At 52.8% G+C, this 20,983-nt stretch overlaps 1 protein-coding gene across 5 annotated transcripts in view; it reads right to left on the minus strand.

The window, feature by feature from the left end:
• The window catches only part of bnc2 (basonuclin zinc finger protein 2), a 117,701-nt gene that overhangs the window by 53,016 nt on the left and 43,702 nt on the right, over positions 1-20,983 (minus strand). For 3 of the 5 annotated variants that reach the window (XM_072707009.1, XM_072707008.1, XM_072707014.1), the window contains exon 2: positions 20,640-20,825. The exons of 1 other annotated variant lie outside the window; for it this stretch is intronic. In XM_072707009.1, coding sequence (XP_072563110.1) covers positions 20,640-20,825 — 186 coding nt within the window. Of the gene's footprint in view, positions 1-7,425; positions 7,546-20,639; positions 20,826-20,983 lie in introns of those variants that run through there. One more of the 5 variants, XM_072707013.1, reaches the window with a different exon arrangement.

Here is a 20,983-nt window from a genome sequence, read left to right on the forward strand (position 1 = left end):
CCGGGGGGGATAGTTGTCTCAGCTGTACCAAAGTCTGGCTGCTGTGCGTGACAGGTCCCGTCCGCCTACGAGACCGGAATCGATACACCTCAGACCGCGTCCGCGGCGGCGGTGAGGCTCGCCGCTGCCGAGCCTGTCTCCCGATCACCGGAGGGTCCCAGGCCTCCCGTCAGATCCACCACTCTCGCTGTGGACTCCCCCATCCCTCCTAAGAAGGAATTGCTGCGGGGGGGCATTCAGGATGTCTGAGCAGGGGCCTGCTAATTACGGGGGAGAAATACCTCCACCCCCCTATAACAGAGAGCCAGCCCTAGGCCCCAGCATCAGAGACACAGCCGGACACCTGAGTCATGACCGGCTGCCCTGTCTGGGTCTGTCCCCACTCCGTGAATCGTGACGGAGTCACCGGCGATGGGTGCATGAGTCGAGGGTCTTAATTCCAATAAATCGTTTTCAGTAAGGCACGGCGGTGCAGTGGTTAGCACTGTTGCCTCACCCGTCTGGGACTAGGGTTTGAATCTCTGCCGTGGCTCCATGTGTGGAGTTTGCATGTTCTCCCCGTGTCGTCGTGGGGTTTCCTCCGGGTACTCCGGTTTCCCTGACAGTTGAAGAACACGCAGAGGCAGATTGGAGCTACCAAATTGCCTGTAGGTGTGAAAGGTGTGTGCGTGCGAGTGAATGCTGTGTCAGTGTGCCCTGTGATGGGTTGGCGCCCCGTCCCGGGTTGTTCCCTGCCTTGCGCCTGTAGCCTCTGGGATAGGCTCTGCACCCCCGCGACCCTGAATAGGACAAAGTGGTTTCAGAAAATGGATGGATCATTTCAGTAAAAGTGTGGGGGGGGGGGGCATCAAATCAGAGCCACTTAATGAATTAGCTATTGAACTGGAGGGGAAGAAACAACAAATCGAATTCACCCTAGTCAGCAGAAGATGGCAACATTTCTGTTGACCGGTAATAAAATGTCTGCTGTTACCCTCAGGAGTGGGGGCAGGGTGCGTCAGCACCCCCCCTCCTCAGTCTTACCCAGTTACCCACGGTGGTGAGTGCGAGAGCGTAGCTTTGAGCATTCACACTGTCCCCCCCCTTCCCTCCACCCCCCCTCGCCACAAGGTCCCCTTAAAGGCAGCCAAGCGACGTGGGCGTTCCGGGTGTTTCTACGGAGCAGCTGGGGGGTGGCCGCGTCTCTAACCCCGAGGAGAGTTTAAACAGGCAGGAGACGTCCGAGCTTCGAGTTCTCAGACCCGCTGAAAACAGCAGACATTTATCTTAAAAAAGAAAAAAAGGTGGGAGATTTTTTTGAAAAATCACACAAATAAAAACCACCAAGAACTCTGTGAGCAGAGGGACCAGGGCAGATTTACAAGGCTTGTGTGTGAAAGTGCATATGACTCTCCAGAATTAAAAAACACAGCATTGCTGGCAAGAATAAAATTATATATCTGTTTTCATTGGCCCAGGACACAGGTAGCTCTTAAGACATTCAAGATGGCTTCGTTTTTAACGCTTTGCTGACACAGGGTTTGTTCCTCGGTGAGAACCTCTGTCGGTTAGAAACCCCTAAAGCTCATTTAAGCTAATCTCTCCCGTCCGGGCCGCTCTTGTTCCTTTGTCTCGGTGATGTTGTGTATTTTCCTTTCAGAGCTGTCAGTTTGCTGGTACTCCCACCTACCCAGATCCTCTACTTGAAAGGCTGTCCCTTTCAAGCGTCTCATAGGATGGATTCAGTCTAGAAGGTTCCATTTGCCTCCGTCCGTGCCGATCGTTGGTTTTTTGTGCAATTTAGAGGTGGAAACCTTCGATTTTCCCATTGCTTGCCCCTAAAACCCCCCCCACCCCCCGACGAGCTGGGAACGTGGGGGCCCGTCGCCCCTTCTCGGACCACTGACCGGAACAGCGTTTCTTTGCTCCAGTGCTCCGACCAACCCTCAAATTGGTGCCACAGGAGCTTCCAGGAAAGACGAGCCCTGATGACAAAGCGGGTGCTTTGAAAACAGCCCTAAGGAGATGCCGGATTTGTGTTCTGATGCTTGAAGAAAATTCCAATGGAGTTAATGCCGCTTTCGAAAGGTAATCACTACATTTACGGATAGCTACCAAAGCAACGGTGTCTCCCAACGTGGGCATGTGATTCCCTGTTTTTTTTTCTGTCTCGGCGGATTCTGGGTTTGGTATCTGAGACGTGACCCTGCTCCTCGTTACATCAGTTCTTCCGCGGCGATCGATGACCCGAGATCAATGTCCGGGCCATCCCGCTAAAATGGAACGGGACGGGCATGTCGCTGGCAGTCGGCTGAAAGCTGCGGACATGCGACACCAGCTGGGGGGCCGCGGGGGAGGACAATCGATCGCTAATCCCCAGCTGCGCTTTTATTCTGGGGAAAGTAACAGACTCTGGGTAATCCTCAGATAATCTAATCGGCTCCCCACTCGGTACCCCGGAGCAGACATTGGCCGCTTCGCCGCTGGTTTCGGGCCGGAGTCCGGCAGGCCCGGGTCGGTCTGCTCTGCTACTCCACCTCCCTTTGGGGGACCCGAGACGCCATGGGACCGGGGATCAGGAGACAGACTCACTATGGTCTGATCCTAACCTGAGATGCTGTTCAACTAACTATAACCCTCCTGTGCACTCTCGGTTCAACACTCCTACCCAAAAAGCACCCGAGGGGGGAGAAAAAAATTCATCCTTCCCCCGTCATCTGTTTCCAGTTTCTTGCAGATGCTCAGATTTTATTGCCCGGTCTTGTGTTTCATGGCGGATTTGCCCAGCCGATTGCCTCCGCGAGACCCCCCCCCCCCGGCTAATGGTGACACTGCGAGCCGTAAAGCAGGACGCCCCCGTCGTCCCATCTGACTCTAATGTCCAAGGCCGCCTGGAGAACAGACCACGACGAAGTGGAGGAGCCTCCGTCTTGCTGTCTCTGTGACCACCAGAGTGCAGTTGGTAGGGTTCCCTTTCATGGGGGGGGGCGGCCAACAGTGCTCGAGTTGCCCCAGCAGCCTAAACCACATTTTTAATGTTTTTTTTTTTTTTTGAATAAAAAACAAACACTGAAACTCACAAGACAACATCTCCCCTCACCTGCGGCCCACTCAGCATCAAATAATTTTACCTCCCAAAGAAGAGGTGGGAACATCCCATCCCAGACAGCACTATGACAGAGCAGGGTGGGGTGCGTATCAGGGTCCTCTCGGGGCCCGGGTGGGGGGGGGGACATTCCTGGCTAAGAAGCTAGGGCTTGGGCCCACACCCCCACGTAAGGCAGAGTGCCCCCCCCCCCCCCCCGTGGACTGTTTGCATTCTGCGTCCCTTAATCCCCAGAGCTGTCTCTCCGCAGCTGTCGGACTGGGGGGGGGGACAGATCCGTCTTGCAGCATTCCTGAGATATCAGAGGGGGAGCTCAGCGCCGTGAACGGACAGCACCGCGCCCTGCCAGGATCCATCCTCACGTGTTCTTCACCCGTCTACACGCACGGGGACAAGGGAAACCAGCGCACATGCACCGCGCCCTCATACTTTCAACCAAGACCAAGTTATGGGACGACGTGGCCTGCACATACAGCCTGTCCCTCCACACCCCCCCCCACCACCTCCAATGTGGCTGAGATGCCCGACTTGGACAGTAGGGGGCATAACGTTTAAGGACTTTAATCACTAATAAATGGGCTAGTCCAACTGTCTGTTGGGGGCAGGAAAAACCCGACTGGTTCCTGCAAACCGGCATCCTTCCCATGAGTCAACAGTTCTGCCACTGATACACACACAATTCCCAACCCCCACCCCCCCACCACGAGAGGGGAAATCATTTTGGATTTGCAGAGATGCACCCTCACTCAGGGGGCTCCTCCATGCCCAAGACCACAGGGCTTCTGTTTCGTGTAAAACCCGAGTTGCAGGGGTGTTTCTGATTATCCCTGAGCCGGATCTCAGATGGCGTGTCCGGCAGTACGGGCTTCGAGCGAGCATTCTGCTTTCGGACGGCTCGCTCGTCCTCGCTGATGCTCATTCTTGTTCAAAAACAAAGCGAGGAGGCTTCAAACAAAGCGCAAAGGTCGCCGCTCGAGAAAACAAAGGTTACGAAGAGCCCGGTCAAACAGATCATTGTTTTCATCTCACTAATGATATATTTCTGCACATCCAGCCAAGTAGGTAATGACAATTTAATTTCGAGGGGTGTGTGAGCAGGAAAAGGACCCTTAAGGAGACGCGGTCGGGTTTCTGTCCTTCCTCGCATTGTCAGCTCCTGGCCTTCGGACAAGACCGCGGGGGCGGGGGGCTGGGGGGGGGTTTGGTCTCAGACGCAGCCTGAAACATCCGCGAAGCTGGATCTTCTGTCCTCAAGGCCACGCGTGTGTGTGTGTGTGTGTGTGTGTGTGTGTGTGTGTGTGTGTTTATTTGTCCCAGTGTAGAATGAGCACATAAAACAGTGTTATTAGGACACATCCTAGGCTGAGCCCGCAGCTCCCGTAAGTCACGCGGTAAACGCAGTAAACACAGCAAACATAGTAAACATGGTAAATGTGGTAAATGTGGTAAACACAGTAGACTCCAAACTCCGTCAGGGTTTCGTGAGCTGTCTGCCACACAACATCAGGAGTTCATTACCACGGGTGCCGTCAGAGGTGACAAAGCATGGGGAGTAGGGGGTTTCCCAGCAGGCCTGCGAGACCCTCCCCGTGACAGATTCAGCCCGGCGCGTCGCCCCCGTCACTCGTTGACAAATCTGCGTCCCCCACCCACGGCCCGGGAATCGTCCTTCCAAGAAACCCGGACACCTGGGAGAACCAGAGGCCTTCCGAAAAACCAGAGAACCCTGTCCAAACGTGTTCCTCCCCACCCCTGCCCCCCCACCTTACAAGGAGATGCGGGCACGAACAGCGAAGGAAAGAGGCAGGGGTGGGGGGATTGAGGGGGGGGAGAGACTTTCCACAACCGACGAAGGTATGCGATGGAAAAAACAGCCTGTCAGCATCCCACATCTGTTCCTCCTTTTTTAAGAGCCGGACGGGGAACGCCAGGAAACATTCCGGCTTTTGGGAAAAGATGAAACGAGCGGAAGACCAAATCTCATGCGTGTCACACGCGTGTTGTTGCGTGCCGACATGCGTGGGGTGTCCCCGTGCGTAGGGGCGTGGCATTCCCCGCATGATCCGCGACCCCCTCGGCCCCCCCGTCTGGACTCGCGTTGGGGACAGACCGGCGCTGAGCGACAAATACAGGGGGTGGGTGACGGCTTTGTTACCCCGAGCGACCGTGCGAGGCTGCTCACGTTCATTAAGGATAATGAACAGCGACCGCCATTGTTGCATGTAGAATGGGGGGGTGAAGAATGGAAGGGGCGTGGCCAATACAGAGAGAGCTACTATGTACAGTAACATGAAAGGAACAGAGGCTGTGACTGCAGTTGCAGAGACACAATTTTAAGAGCGGTCACCTTGCGGTCGTCCCCGATTCTTGGTCTACTGACACGCGGTCATCTTGCTGCCCCCCCCCCCCCCGCCCCCCCGCGCCCACACTGCTTCTTCCCTTTGCACTTTGATGAGCCTGCTACCCCCCAGCATTAAAAATAGATCTCAGTGATCATTACTGGCATCTCTGGCACATGAGAATGTAGCCATTTAAAAGGCAGTCATTAATGCAGCTGGGGGGGGAGGGGGGGGAGGTCTGACTTCGGGACCGAGGCTATCCAGCCCCTCCTCATTAACATGCAAACACAGGATCTTCCTGCTCAAGCCAAACAAATTGGCTGGAAATTGAATGGGGGGGGGGGCACGGATGGGGGGGTACGCGACATGTGAGGTAACTCGATAGTAGCAAATGTACAGATATGAGCTGGTTTTACAGTCCCTTCTGGACACGTGACACTCCAGTCACCCCCCCCCCCCCCCCCCCAGAATGTCACCAGGCTCAGCTCGCCACCCCAGGCAACACGTGGAAGCCGTCCTGCGAAGGTTGAGACCACACGGCCAGCAGGGGGCGTAGTGCTTAATGTGCTGCATTTCTGACCCAACGTGCGATACTAGCTAGTATGGAAAGATAGCATAACTGGCACAGGAACCTCAGCTAAATGATCAGCTCCGTCAGCTAAATAATCCCCCAGAAATCTGCCCATAATCTTCCCCCACGTACTCAGGTAAGGGACGTGGACACTAAATAATCTACACCAATCAAAACCAAACGGAGACACCAGAGTCTGAGATGGCCGCACAAGGAAGTCCCACCCCCGTGCCTGATTGGCGGGTCGGCAGACCTATGTCGGACTGGGAGGAGGCACTGACACCTCGCCAGCTGACTACAGCTGCTCCTACCACTGGTGGGATTGTACCATCCCTTCCTGCCCCCCAGCCCACATCCCGGAAGGGCCCCGCTAGGGGGGTTTGGGGCTCCCGGTCCGAACGAGGCAGCAGCTGCTACTGCCAGCAGACAGACATTACCATGCTACAGACTCCCCCGCTTCGCCTGACCAGGTCCAGATGGACAGGCGAGCTCGACTGGGTTCGGCCCTTCGTTACCGCCGGCAACGCTAGCCTCCCCCGTTACTGCCTGCAATACTACGCCCCCCCCCCTCCCCTCGCCAATTAAAGGAGGCCTCGCAGCATGGAGCGTGCCCATGAACCTCAGTGCACCGATACCGGTTTAATCATGACCCCGGGGCCAGCGGCCAAACAACGGGGGAGACGGTTGTCTCAGACCAGTCAGGGGGCCCTGATCAAAACACACAGCACTGGGGGGGGGGGGGTCGGTCAGGAATGGGGGAGCGGGGGCCCAGGTGGAGCCACGCCCCCCTTAAACACATGCAAACGATATGCAAAACGAACATGAAAACTGCATCTGTACTCGAGTGGGATTTCAGCACTAATAAAGTTTAATGTATGCACAAACACCCCCTCTGTTAATCTGACGTTTTCGCCACTAATAAAGCTAATATATACGGCTCAGGCAGAGCGAGAGAGAGAGAGAGAGATGCGCCGCTGGCTGCCCGGAAGACCCAAAACAAAGCACAGTCTCTATCCTGAACGCCATGCTTCGATTTCGGGTTCAGCCAGCAGGTGGCGCAGCGGTTAAAAAAAAATGAGAAATAGGAGGAGGAGCTACAGAAAACTGAAGCGGGTAATACCTGGTGCGCGAATGCTGACATGAGGTGAGCCATTGGGGTAATTAGGAGCTGAGGGGGGGGCAGTAGGTGTGGGGAGCCAGGTGACAGACAGCAAGAGCAGTCGTCAAACGCCACCAGGACCGATTTCGCCGCCGCGGATCGAACTCGGCGAGCTGCTGTACCGCACGTCACGGCACGTGCTCACGGTCAGTCCAGAAGCTAAGCTGACGAGGTCGACGCAGGTTCACCGATGCCTCCCCTGCCCCACCCCACCCCCCTCCCTCCCCACGCCCCCCAGGAATGAGGGAGTGAGAGCGGTAACATACGGTACCATGAGCAGAGGCGGCCTCCTGGCCCCCGGTGAGGAGCGTGCAGATCCCTGTGCTCTGTGACGGCGCGTTGGGAAGCTCTGGCACTGGGCGGGAAGCCGGGGGGGGGCGAGGGGGGAGCACATTCCAGCTCCCCTCCTGCTCTCTCTCCCTCCCTCTCCTCTCTTCCTCCCCGTGTTTTGTTTGGAGAGAGCGGCGGTTCAGGAGGCACTGTGCGGCGGCCCCGTCCCTCACTCACTCGCTCACCCCCCCCCCCCCCCCCGCAGAAGGACCCCCAGCCTGCTCATGCCTTGGAACAGGAGCACAGCGTGGCCTTCCTGCTCTAACCTGAAAGGAATGCGACAGTCAGGGCCGGACCCCCCCCCCCCCGCTATGGGGCGGCCAGAGGGCAGTGAGGCTGGGGGGGCTCCGGGGAGGGACCCACACTTGTGCCGTGACACTGGTGTCTTTGTGGGACTTTTACCGCGACGAGTGACCGTGAGCCCTTCTCTTAAAAAGCTGATGTGCGCAGCCTTGCGGCACAGCAGCAGTCCTGTGAGACAGACCGGGCTGTGGAAAGGCCCGCCTGTTGGTGTAGGCCTCAGTTTGTTCAGGTGTCAAAACACACACACACCCCCATGCGGTACACACACACCCCCATGCGGTACACACACACACACCAAGAGACACACACAGTACGTGCTCATACACACACACACTCATCCAACAGAACCAACTCAGAGTCGCACCTGGACAGGCTGCATAGAGCATACTGCCCCCCCTCCCTAAATCCATAAACACACACCAGCCTGTCCCCGCACCCGCCCCCCCCCCCACCCCGCGCCTGACAGTGGCAGTGTGGTGAAGCTGAGCCAGCAGGGGGGGGGGGCATGAGCCCATTTCACCCCACTCGGGAGGGAGGGAGAGAGGGAGCGATGTGCTTATTTTGGGACAGGAGGCTGTTTTTCTGCACTCCTCGAGCGCCCGGCTGCCGGCTCCCCGGTACGCTGTGGGGTCGCGCTCTCCCTGCCGCGTTACCATCACCCAGCTGATAGGGGTGCTACGTCAGGCTGTCACCCGGGGGGGGGAGGTCCTCTGTCTCCGTGGGGGGCCCCCAGTGAGGCCTGCAGGTGGAGCGCTAGAAGGTGAGGCAGGTGTAAGGGTGAGGTCGAAGTCTGATCGGGGGGGTCCTCAGCACTGTGACAGCCTGTGGGGGGTGGGGGGGGGGGTCTGTCGGCAGTTTCTAGGTAGCCAGATTCTGTCTTAAATTAATGTTTTAACAGGACCCTATTCCTCTGCCCATCAGTGTTCCACCAGTTATGATCTCTCCTAATTCCCAATCACAGTCCTGATATCTGATCATGCTCCTGATATCTGATCACACTCCTGATTCCCGATCACAGTCCTGGTTCACAGTCACGCCCCTGATTCCCAATCACAGTCTTGATATCTGACCATGCTCCTGATTCCCAATCACAGTCCTGATATCTGATCACAGTACTGATTCATGATCACACTCCTGATTCCCGTGTACAATGCTGTTACCTGATCACATTCTTCATTCCAGATCGCAATCACTGGTTCACGGTCACGCTCCTGCTTCCTGATCCAGCCTCAATCTGTTCCTTCTCCCGCTCGGCGTGACAGTATAATCAGCCTTGCCAGGCTCCCGACAGCAAGTTTCAGCTCCAACAATTAAGCACTACGGTCTAATAACGTTACCGCATCGCTTAAAACGTTGGCCATAAATCGGCCGTAATCTGCAGTTATGCTCCGCTCGTTAGTGTGCCTAATTAAATGAGTGTAATAAATATGCTTTTCAATAAAGAGCCGTTTCCAGTTTGGTTCGATAATCCTGTGGTGGGGGCTGGGGAATCCGGCGAGTGGGGAGGCGGGGCCAGGAATCCCCTCAACAAAAATCCCATCTCTGCTCGAAGGTCAGCTTTTCAGTGATGTCCACATCGAAATAAAATCAAAATATCGAAATATTCTTTGACATCAACAGCAGCAAAAGGACAAGCAACATGGAGAAGCAACGTCTAACAGGTGGTAACACTCACCCTTCACTGTCCTGAACCTTCACTGTCCTTAACCTTCACTGTCCTGAACCTTCACTGTCCTTAACCTTCTCTGTCCTGAACCTTCACTGTCCTGAACCTTCTCTGTCCTGAACCTTCACTGTCCTGAACCTTCACTGTCCTTAACCTTCTCTGTCCTGAACCTTCACTGTCCTTAACCTTCTCTGTCCTGAACCTTCACTGTCCTGAACCTTCACTGTCCTTAACCTTCACTGTCCTGAACCTTTACTATCGCTTATGTCTTACAGCCTTCCATCCCAGCAATCCCTCCCCCCAGGTCCACCCTGGTCCACACCTTGTCTGGGTGGGGGTCCCATCACCATCCTGACACACCCCCCTCCCCATGGGTTGAGGGATCAGGGACATATCAACAGAGATCTGCAGCAGTAGCTCGCCACTTTCCTGCTCTACCTATGTGTGTGTCTTTAAGGAGTTATCGAAGCACTTTATATATCTACATGGAAGACTGAAGTGTCAGAGTTCTGGGATGTTCTGGAAAGTTCTGGAAGGTGTGAAGAGTGTGGTGGGGTGACCAAATTTCCCATGATCCTCCTGTCATGTGCAACAAGGGGGGGGAGCCTCTCTCACGTACACCTCAGATGTCAGGATGCAGGGAGTTTGTGGGGGGTGGGGCAATCAGCCAGCCTTTATCACGCCTGAGTTTCATTATGGAGCTGGGATCCATGCTGACGGGGGGGGTCAGGGGAGTGGTGTGGTGTGTGGGTCAGGTAGGGACTGTATCTGAGCCGGGGGGGGGGGCATCTGTGGCAGCGTGTGTGGCCCGGGAGCCAGGAGACAGGAAGGGGAGTGGGGAGGTGAGGGGCCCTGGAAGGGGACAGCACCGGGGGGGGGCATTGTTAAAGAGAGAATGAGCCCCCCCATATAGCTGGCTGGGGATGCACATTCAGCACTTTGCCAAATCAATGCCACTTGAAGAGTACAATGGTGGCCCTTGGCTAGAGGGGACCTGGCACATTACAGGGGCTAATGTATCCATTTAGGGCTGTGGGGGCCACGCGCTGCTATTATCCGTCTGAGTCAGCCACTTGGGTTCGGGGGGGGGAGGGGTGGCACTGAGGGATAGCATTAAGCAAGTGGGTCTGTATAGCGCACATGCATGGACTCGTCGTCCTGCAGCCATCCCCCATGGTGACAGGGCGTGCCAAGGATACGGTGTCACAGCCACAGGGCGGGGGGGCAAGACACAGGGCCCTGCATGGGCGGACACGCTTTGCCCTCACGCCGATTACGTCGCTTTTTCCTAGACATAAACAATCTATTCTTATCACGCTGGCACAGTTAACCCCCCTGCCCCCCCCCATCTCCACCCTACATGAGTGAGGGGGCGGGGGGGGGTCACGCTTGTCTGTGACATCGAACACGCGACGCAATTCAGACAATCGCAGGACCACCTGCATTATTACACCGCAAGTTGTGGTGGTTTGGGGGGGGGGGGGGGGCGCCTATAGTGGAGGTGGGGGGGGGGGGGGGCTTCATGCAGAAAAAGACAGAGGAAAAGCTAAATTAACACTTGACATCCAATATGGCCCCCGTTCCCTAATTGACTGGCACTTCCTGAGAAGGCAGTTTGCTATTCCCCTGCGCCGGCCTGCACCGTCCGTGCCTTAATGAGGGCCACTGAATTAATTTGGTGGGGGGGGGGGGCTCCCTTCCTCCATGATGCACCCCCTCCCCCCCACCCGACCCTCCTTTTCCCCTGAGCTCTTGACTAAACTGACATCCTCCCATACGAGGGACAATTCTGAAATGGGACGGATCCCTGCAGCTCTTTCCAAGGTGACCACACAGTCGGGACGCTTTTGACCTATCGGTGAGGATCTCCCAGCAGCAGGGATCGCGCCCCCTTCCATCACCAGCCACTGTGTGGTTCCTCATCTGAAAAATTCAAGACCAATTTTTACATCTTTTCCCAAAACCTAACACACTGCTTTGTGCTATAAACATTGCAAAAATGCAATTTTTTTAATATCACAAAAATGCAAATTGTTTTAAAAAATCCTCAGTCTCTTACTAGTGATAAACTCACTCCAGAAACCCCAGAACGATCCTAGAAGTGTCACGTAGATAACGGATCTCGCAGTGTTTTAGGGAATCTGTCGATACATCTCATGTTTTATTCCATCAAGTCAATATAGCCTCAAATACGGTCAATCCACGTTTGTTTAACGCTTATATAAACCGGGAAAAGGACAGACATTCGATCAAAGGGTTCACTGTAACGTCATTTGACTTGATTTCAACTTACTGTGGGGCTCCAGGTAGATGAGAAATTCTGGGTTCTAAGTCAGCAGGGAAAAGACCATGAAATCTCGTCATGGGTGGAACCCGCTTCTTGCTCGTGGGCTCCCCTTAATGCTAGCTGAAATGATATGTACCCCTGCTGCACTTCAGTATTTAAAACATCTGCTCAAATTGTTCTAGGTAATTTTAGGAAATTCACCGACATCCTTTAAACGAGCACCACCCACAGTCAACTGATTAACGACACCCCCTCCCCCCTACCACCACCAGTGGAGGACCCCTTCCGACCCCTGAGCATCATGGGAAAATTTACCAGAAGCTTGTAACGTTGGCCAATGAGGTCATCGGGGACAACCCGGTCGCTCGGCGACAGCCAATGAGCAGCTGTGTGTTTCTGACCTGGACCCGCCTCATTTACACTCAAAACAAAACAGAAAAAGACGAGCGAATCCCGCACACGCTCGCTCCCGTGTATCACATTACCATAAACCGCCTGAACTTCAGTCTGCTCCCTCCATCAGAAGGGAAATTCAACGTATTAATTTGGCTGAAAGGATAGAGCTTCTGAACCTCGTGCGCTCATTCGAGGAACCTTTTAATCGCTTGTTTATGTCATTTATTCCACTTAAACCCCACCTTTCGCCTTCAGACTCCCACTCCTGCTTCCAGATACGAGCTGGAGAAGATGGTGGTGCGGTGAAGGTCCACCTTGCAGCCGTGTAGGAAGGGACACCTTCTTGATCCAAAGACCGCAGGTGGTGTGCCGGTTCATTCTGGACCCCTGGTCTTACCTACCCCCAGTGAAACCTCTGCTGACCTTTTTGAGAGCCCCCACCCCCCCACCCCCAAAAATGACACAGAGGTCAGAAGGAGGACAAGAGACACAAATCTGACTGCAGAAACACCAGGGAAGAATCCGGAAATGGGATCTTCTCAAACTGAACTCTGATTCTCGCCTCCACACACAGAGTCTCTCTGCAGCAGCCTTACTGTACAGATGTTTTCATACTGGGGGCGGGATTCCATTCCATACTGCCCCCCCCCCCCCACGCCACCATGAACATCCCACCCGTGTCGCTGACAGTGTCCCTGCAGCAGGCGTTCCCCGGCAACCAGTGGAGACCGCAAGCCCTCCCCCCAACAGCAGTGCTCACTAAACAGAGTCCTAACCATGTGACACCCCCTCCTTTCCCCCCTGCCCCCCCTGCCCTGAGCCGTCGGTGTTTATCTTCCTTCTTAATGATGGAGCTTCGCCGTCCCTTCAGGATAACAGAGAGTCCCTCACAACGGCTAATACGTGTTATTACACCCCCTCTAATTCCGGGGGGGGGGGGGGGGGGGGGGGGTGTACAAGGCCTCAATTTGACAGTAAGAGCCTTCAAGAGTCGCGTTAGCGCTGCAGCAGCCGAGTGTGGCGTCAGGGTGACTTCCCAGAGTGCTGCGGCCGCCCCCCATGCGCCCCCCCACCTTGATCACAGTGCTCGCGTTCCTGCCAGCCGAGTCTCCCGTTAGTATCACCTTCCCAATCTGACACGCTCGTCACTCATTATCCCCCCCCCGGCCCCCCCTCCGCTCCATGGCCCCCTGTGCCGCACCCGCCCTCTGGCTCCCGGGTGGTCTGTTTTTCGTACCTGAACAGCACCAGGCCCTGGTTTACACACCAGACTGTACAGAGGACACAGTTTCCGGGACGACAGAAGGAACACGAGTGCGATGCACCCCACCTCCAATGCTGGGACGGCCACCAATGAGAGATGCCTGGCGCAGACTTATCCCAGATAGTCGTCATTGTCCGAGGATGTGTTCTACGGTAACCGTGGGAACAGCGGCAGCACGCACAACAGGAAGACGAGGCTCAGGGGGAGAATGAACGGTCCTGGCAGGAGAGCAAGCAGGCCAAAGTGGTGCTGATTTAGCCAAGGGAATGGACTGGCCCTGTCAGGCTGCTTTAAGTACAGATCCATTGAGCCTGTGGTGCTGGAGCCTGTTCAAGCTAAACAGAACCTGAAACAGCTTTCGCTCTGGGGCGCCCCCTACAGGGAGGGCACAGTACTGCAACGTGCGTATGTGGGTCAGGTTGTGTGCACACGTGTCGCAGCGGGGGCTCGTCATGCATGTCACACATTCGGGAACCCTAAACGGGAGTGGGCCGAGGCTAATGTCCCCTCATTACAGCCCCGTCAGGGGTGGTGACATCCTGACTTGCAGCAGCTTCCGTTTTCTCCGAGGCTTCCCCTCGGACAAGGAAAGAAAAACAAACCCCCCCTCAAAGGAAACTCACCCTTTTCATGGGCTCCAGCCAGGTCGCCTGCATTCGCTGTGCGTGAAAATTGAGCCCGGGGGTGTTGCTCTGCAGTTGCCGCCTGGGGGGGGGCATGGACACACGAGGCAGGGGGAATGCCGAGGGGCTGAGGAGGCCGTCTGGGGCTGTCTGCCACGGAAACGGAGCCCACCATGACCCGCTCCTTTGTGCTCTGGGACCTCTGGCCCACTGCAGGCTGGCGGAAGGGGTACCGGGGGGCTTTACATGCTGCGAGCTGGGCGAGAGCCACGCCCATCTATAATGTTCCAGCACGGCGCTCCACATGTTGATAGGACACAAGACATGCAATGGGAGGCATCTGTCCTTGGCTGGCGGGCTGCATGGTCGCGGATCTGTCATGTGATCTGCACCCAATCACAGATCAGCACCAAAGCAAATCAAAGTAAGCAGTTGTTCAGTGTACGATATGGCCCCTGGGGGGGGGGGGGGGGGTTAAAGGCAGGGGTAATTGTGCAGGCATTACTCTGGAACCTGACTTCCTGCAAACACAAACACCCAACAGAGAATGACACTGCCGCCCCCCCCCCCCCCCCCCGCCCCGAACCAGAGGGATCTGTTAAACGCTTCCACTTCAGCCTCATGACATCTCAGCCTCTGTGTTTCCCCCCCCCCCCCCTTCATTTTCCATGACAACACTGATCACTGGGGGGGGGGGGGTAGGACAACAGCCTCTCGAACCTGTGTCGGTTATCGATCGGCATGCCAGAAGACCCCGAACACGGCCGTCTAAACAAGATCAATACACTTCAAATGTATAACCAGCAGACGGGGAGGGGGCCCCGGAAAGACACCAGCACAGCGGTGTCCCACCTGGCCAGCCCACCTCCAGCCCAGAATCTGGCAGCGATGTCACCATTCCGTAATCACATCAAAAGACACAAAGACCCAGCCGGACCGTTCCAGAAAAACGTCATCTGTAGGTCACTGGGAGCCGACAGCGACTAATATAAACATAAATACATCATCGGCCGCTGCAGGTTCCTTCGGAAAAATTCAAACAGCATTTATCTTTCTGAAAAACCTAGATTTTAGTTCATAATAAGAAAGCAGCCCTGCATCATTCTGAATCTAATACTGTGAGGAGCCACATTCGGCGTGACAAATATTTTGCGCAAACAGTATGATAAATAGGAAAATTTTGGGGAGTATATCATAGATATTAAAATAAACTGAAACGGTGAGTGTGACAAACCGCATCGACAAAAGGCATCTCACCGATGCAAATGAATTCAGATTGTTGGGGGGGGGTACTAAGATATGTTTGAGGAATAGCAGGAATGTAAAGTGTTTGGAAGGGTGAAGTGGCACCCATGTGGCTCTAAGGGACTTGGGGACGAGCGGGCGTCCAGGCAGAGGGCCTGCATCATCATTTTCTGGAGACGGGACGAAGAGAAACTGAAACTGGCCTGACTCTCCTCTCTCTTCTTCTCCTTCATTAAAGTCTCTCAGTCTGTCTCTTTTCTCCATCTTTGTCCGGGGGGGGGGGGGGGGGGGGTCGTCAGGGTGGGGGCATCACAGGCATGCGGAGGCCCATGGCTCGGTCGCCACGTTCGTGCCTGACTCACGCGGCCATCAGCTATGCCGATTCGCAGCCGGTCGCTCCGGACCCCCGCCACAGCGTGCGGATTATGGAGGTGTCCGGAAGAACGGGGGAGAGGTACAGTGAGAGTCACTGGGGGGGGGGGGCATGAAAATCTATTAGAAACGCACAAAACGGCAAATAACATGTAGAGACAAGAATACACGCGAGGTTGAGGGGGTGGCTGCATGTCACCGGAGCCCACACGTGTCCCAACGCCCGGGGCCACATGACCGCCCCCCCGCCACGACACAGCAAAACTCCCCCCACGAAAAGCAGCCCACTCCTGCTGAGCCTTACTCAGCTCCTTAGTCACCGCGGCCAGGAGAGAGGTGGGCGTCCCTCACACTGCCATTTTCACCTCCCTTCCTCTCCATCCATCCATCCATCCATCTCTCCTATGTGAGACCTGTCCTATGAGCCTCAACTCACAGCTCAGACTTTGTCTGGAGGCATGAGGAGGCACACGGGGGTGGGTGGGGGCTAGGGGCAGATCACCTGCACACACCTACACACATACGCATGCATGTGCGCACACAGCCACAACATGCTCCTTGCAGGATGGGTCCCACGATTCCTGATAACACTCCTCCTCTCCAACCAGCAGCATGACTCGGGGGTCCAAAAAATTTGCCTGTCAAAAATGCATCAAAACAATAATCTGCAGACTGAACTTCAAATGCAGGAAATGCTAGGCGTCTGCGTCACGTGCACTGGCTCCAACGAGAGCGTGCGAGGTGAGTGCACACACAGGACGGCTGGACGGTGTGCAAGGAGATCCCGACACAGGCCGCTAAGACAGACGGTCACACTCCCACGGCACCGCCCTGTCCTTCAGTGCAATTAAAAACGCACCAGATGACTACCGCAACAACTCGCAAACCCTCAAAAATCATTAATGAAAGTATTATTTAAAAGGACAAATAAAAAATGTATATACGACATATATACATGATATTGCAAAAATCAGAAGAAGCGAATGCATAATTTTATTTAAGCACCTTGTAATCTCATGCAGAAATTACGATAATTTAAAAACCGATCTACTGCAGTTTTTTAATTTAAGGGATTGTAAAAGATCAATTATAAGCACCTGTGCGTATAACGGAATGCGATCTGCAGTATTAAGCGGCGCAATGAAAAGCCCTGAATTACTTCAGGCTGCTGCTAGGTTTCTGTAAGTAACACTTGCTATCTGTTTTATTTCCTGCGGTTTTTCTATAGCCGAAATTCGGCTTGTGTGACTCCATCTAATAAGGTAACAGATGCGTATGTTTGACGTATGCATATTATGGACGCACGTATTTGTCTTAATTCAGAATCAGTTGAAGAACGAACAGGTGAACGAACGGTATAGTCTAAATATGCGCCCAGTTCCCTTTCGTAAGTCTTTATTTTCTGCAAAGAACCATAATTTCACATTTTTATAAACAACAAAATACAACTGTTGTCTGACTTCTCCGAATGCGCTTGTATAAAAATAATTTTATATCTCTGGCATATAGACATTACAGAGTTTTTGCACTGATCAAACTGAGAGCCACTTACAGCAGTAACTAATACAGATGTTGTTGCTGTTTTGTTATTGATGGCGATGTTATCCATTTACCCACGCTGATTTCAGAATTAAATAAATCCCCTGCTTTGCTGAACCGCAAAAAAAGACAATCTGGTGCTGGTGGGGCCGGCTGATTTAAGACAGACGCCAAGAGCTCTGCTCTCCAGCCCGCAAGTTTAAACAGGGGAACAATTTCGGCGACCGCACGGTGTTCGATCCTCAGGCGCCCTGTCACACTTCAGGCGACAGTAGTCTTGCTCGGAAAAATGTCCCGATTAGAGCACCGACACGGAAAGGGTGTCTCCCACATTAACCCAGGCAAACACATCCCGCCGGTGCTTCACCCCAGGCGCGGACTGAAGAGCGGTTGAAGCCCTAAACCGTGGCCGGCATATAGCGTATCTTTTGGGGTGATCAGTCTGTGGACGAGCCAAGACGAAACCGGCGGACAGTTTGCCTGGAAACTTCGATTAGCTGTACGTGTGTGTACGCTGATAGATGAGGCACAAAGTCATATTGGTTATTTTTTGTTTGTTTTTTTTTTTTGTTAAGCTGACATCCGGAAATTTCTTTGCTTAAAATCATCTAACCAAACCAATTTTTTTTTTTAAATCTGTCATTTGCGCGTTTATCGCGGCAGTGCCTTTCCGTGATCAAAGACCATATGTTCATCTTATGGTTTTGCACCAATTTCTTGTTCACATGTAAAACACAGAACATCTGTTTGCTTTTTTTTTATCGTGAACGAAGTGCAACATTATAAGAGTGATATTGTATTTTTTCTCCGCGTTTCTGTAAAAAATTAAACAGAAATAATTATAAATTGTTGTTTGTTTTTTGTGGTACATTAAACTTAAAATATTTACAGTGAAAGGAAGCTGACGGGTTATTGTCTCATTGTCGGAAATAATGATTTTAGAGGTTTTTAAATGCAGTTTGTATCGGAATTCTGTTTGACTTCCTTTGGCACACTTAAGAAATAATGGTTTAGGTGTTTCAGGATTATATCGCAAACAAAATTTTCCGATGCTCCTCTCATTTTTAACATTTAAATACGAGCTTATAATATCGATATTTTTAAACATTCTTTCGTTGTGTAGGGCACACCCTAAACTAAATTAAAATGCAATAAAAAGCGTACATTTTGCGCACACTATAAAGTAAGAATAACAGGCCACAATTATGACGTATATTAAATGACATCTGTCTTGAGTTTGAAAGTAGTGCACCTTTTTGGTGTTAAAATAACCTTTTCATTAATTACGTTTTAAACGCTTCATCTTAAAGCACCATAACACTTCAATGCTTAATTATGACGTGACTGGTTTCTCTGTCTCCAAACACCGAAATCACCTGTGAATATATTATATATTGTCCCTACAATATGCTACTGTGAAAATAAATCGCTGACTTCTTTCGATTTTTTTCAGACTATTAAGCGTGCCTTTTGTTTTAGAATATTGCAGCAGGGACAGACATGTCACTTACACGACTTTATGGTGTCGTGCACTCCGATTAGGCTGCAGCTCAACTCTGTCCCCCGATCAAAAGGTCAGTGTACGAACAAGGGACGGCTAGGTCAGTATTTTTAGTAGATCGATCATTTAAAAAACTCATTTTAATTGTGGGACATGCATATATACCGTTCGTTTTTAATGTACTTTTCTATTTTTATTATGTTTATAATAATAAACATTTCATGGGAAAATCTATTCTTAGCTCGGTAAAGAGAAATAGTATAGATTCACGGCATTGACTCGCAAATAATCAGGCTTATAGACGTGCTGTATTATCAGACTAATCACCTGGACCGTCCTCAGTCATTAATGGAGAGGGGGGTGTGGGTTAGATGATACCTGATGGATCTCGGTTACAGCAAAACGATTTTCTGCGAATAAACGGTATAACAGCGACATCCCACTCATTCACGGACATGCAGTCAAATGCGACGCAAATATGAAATTCGGTGTTTCACGTGCTGATATTTTCTAGCATGTAATTCAGGGCAATTAATGGGGGGCAGGGGCAGGTGGTGCGGCATCAGCGGGGAGTGAGAGCTGAAACGAAGCGCTAAGATTCGGGAGTCCGCCTGTCCCACCGCCTTCCGACGGGTGACATTAACCCACCTGATGTCGCTGACTCATCAACAACTTTTCGAATGACTATTAAAACGCACAATTTAAAGCAAAACTAGAAATCTGCATTCTCGTCACGGCTATGCTTTTAATACATTTTCATACAGTTCAGCATCTTTTCTTTCTTGCATTAAATTATACTAGCTAATAATAATGATAAATAATGTTATGGGTTATAAATTGCTACATAAATAACTATACAGTAAAATCGGAAAGAATTTTAATATACATACATTTAATATGTAGTGAGAACAAAAACAGAGATCTGTATTAATAAATTGCCAGCGTATGTTTTAGTCATTTTAATCATTGGCCGTATTTAAAATTCCCTCCCTCACAAACTCCCTACGGAGACGCAAAGTCAGTGAAGAAATAAAAAGATTCTCCTGAAACTCAACTGGGGCCGTAATTGTGCGGGAGGGGGCCTGGGCGGGGGCGGGGGGGGGGGGCGGAAGGAGCGTAACAAGGAGAGCATGGTGCAAAGGCACCGGCCGCGGTCATTAATTACCCGCCACCCATCTTTCTCCCATTCGCTCGTCGGCTCCATTTACCAGCAATACGCATCATCCTGAAGAGCGAAGACGCCCCCCTATTAACCCTTCCCAATAGCCGATTTCCTCAAAAACAGAAAAGATTTTTTTAGGAGTACTGAGAATTCCGCACATACTGGAGTCATACACACACACATACTCCGACGGTAACTAGGCTACAAAATTACTTCAAGATCGTCCGAGGGACCGTAAACTTGAGCCAGGCACGGCATCCCTTATCACTCATATCCCTTGTGCTCATTCGGGACGTTTCTCCGCTCTCCACTTCTGCCACATGAAGTCAATTAGTAGCAAGCTGGGGACCCCCACTCCCTTCCCCCGCTGGGGTAATATACAGCCCCGATTACAACAAAGTGCAAAAAGCCGATCAAGGCGGGCGGTGATAATTCAATTTTAGTTGCGCCACAATACAAACGTCAACACCTTTCGTTCTATATTAATAAAGCGGCTGATGACGGGAAGGATGCTGCGTGGCGAGGTGAGGACGAGCGGCAGCGACAAGTCCCGCTGCGGTGCACGCACGTGCGCTAAAGGGCTTAAAAAGTTTCGAACCTGCTGCTACAAAGCAAACGAAAAACGGCAGTTCAAAAGCTCACAATTAGGACAACCCACTAAATCCCGATAACACATACATACACACACGCACAGGCATCATCGCGCACACACGCCGGCAAACACACATACAGGCATACACGTGCGCGCGCGTGCACGCTCCGTCGGCGAGCTGCGCCCGGGCGCGCGCGCTCCCTACCTGCTGGGACATTCTGAAGAGAAGCGTGCTGTCACTGCCGCTCTGCCATGTCCCCATGAAGCCGGACTCGGCGCTCGCAGGACGCGCTCCGAACTGCATGGAGCTCTGGTGGCTGACAGCTCTCCAAGCGGACTCTCCTGCCCTCTCTCGCTCTCTGTCTCTCACATCCACTTCTGCTTCCTCTGACTGGAAGTAAAGGTGGATTCGTGTTGGACTTCTTTTTTTTTTTTGCCTCTCTCAAAGAGCGAGAGGGAGTGAGAGAGAGAGGGAGGGAGGGAGAGAGGGAGGGATGGATGAATGGGGGAGGGTGAGATGTTCCTGGTTGCGAAGGAGTGTGTGGAGTT

The sequence above is a fragment of the Paramormyrops kingsleyae genome, chromosome 25 (genome assembly GCF_048594095.1).
Source record: "Paramormyrops kingsleyae isolate MSU_618 chromosome 25, PKINGS_0.4, whole genome shotgun sequence".
NCBI lineage: Eukaryota > Metazoa > Chordata > Actinopteri > Osteoglossiformes > Mormyridae > Paramormyrops > Paramormyrops kingsleyae.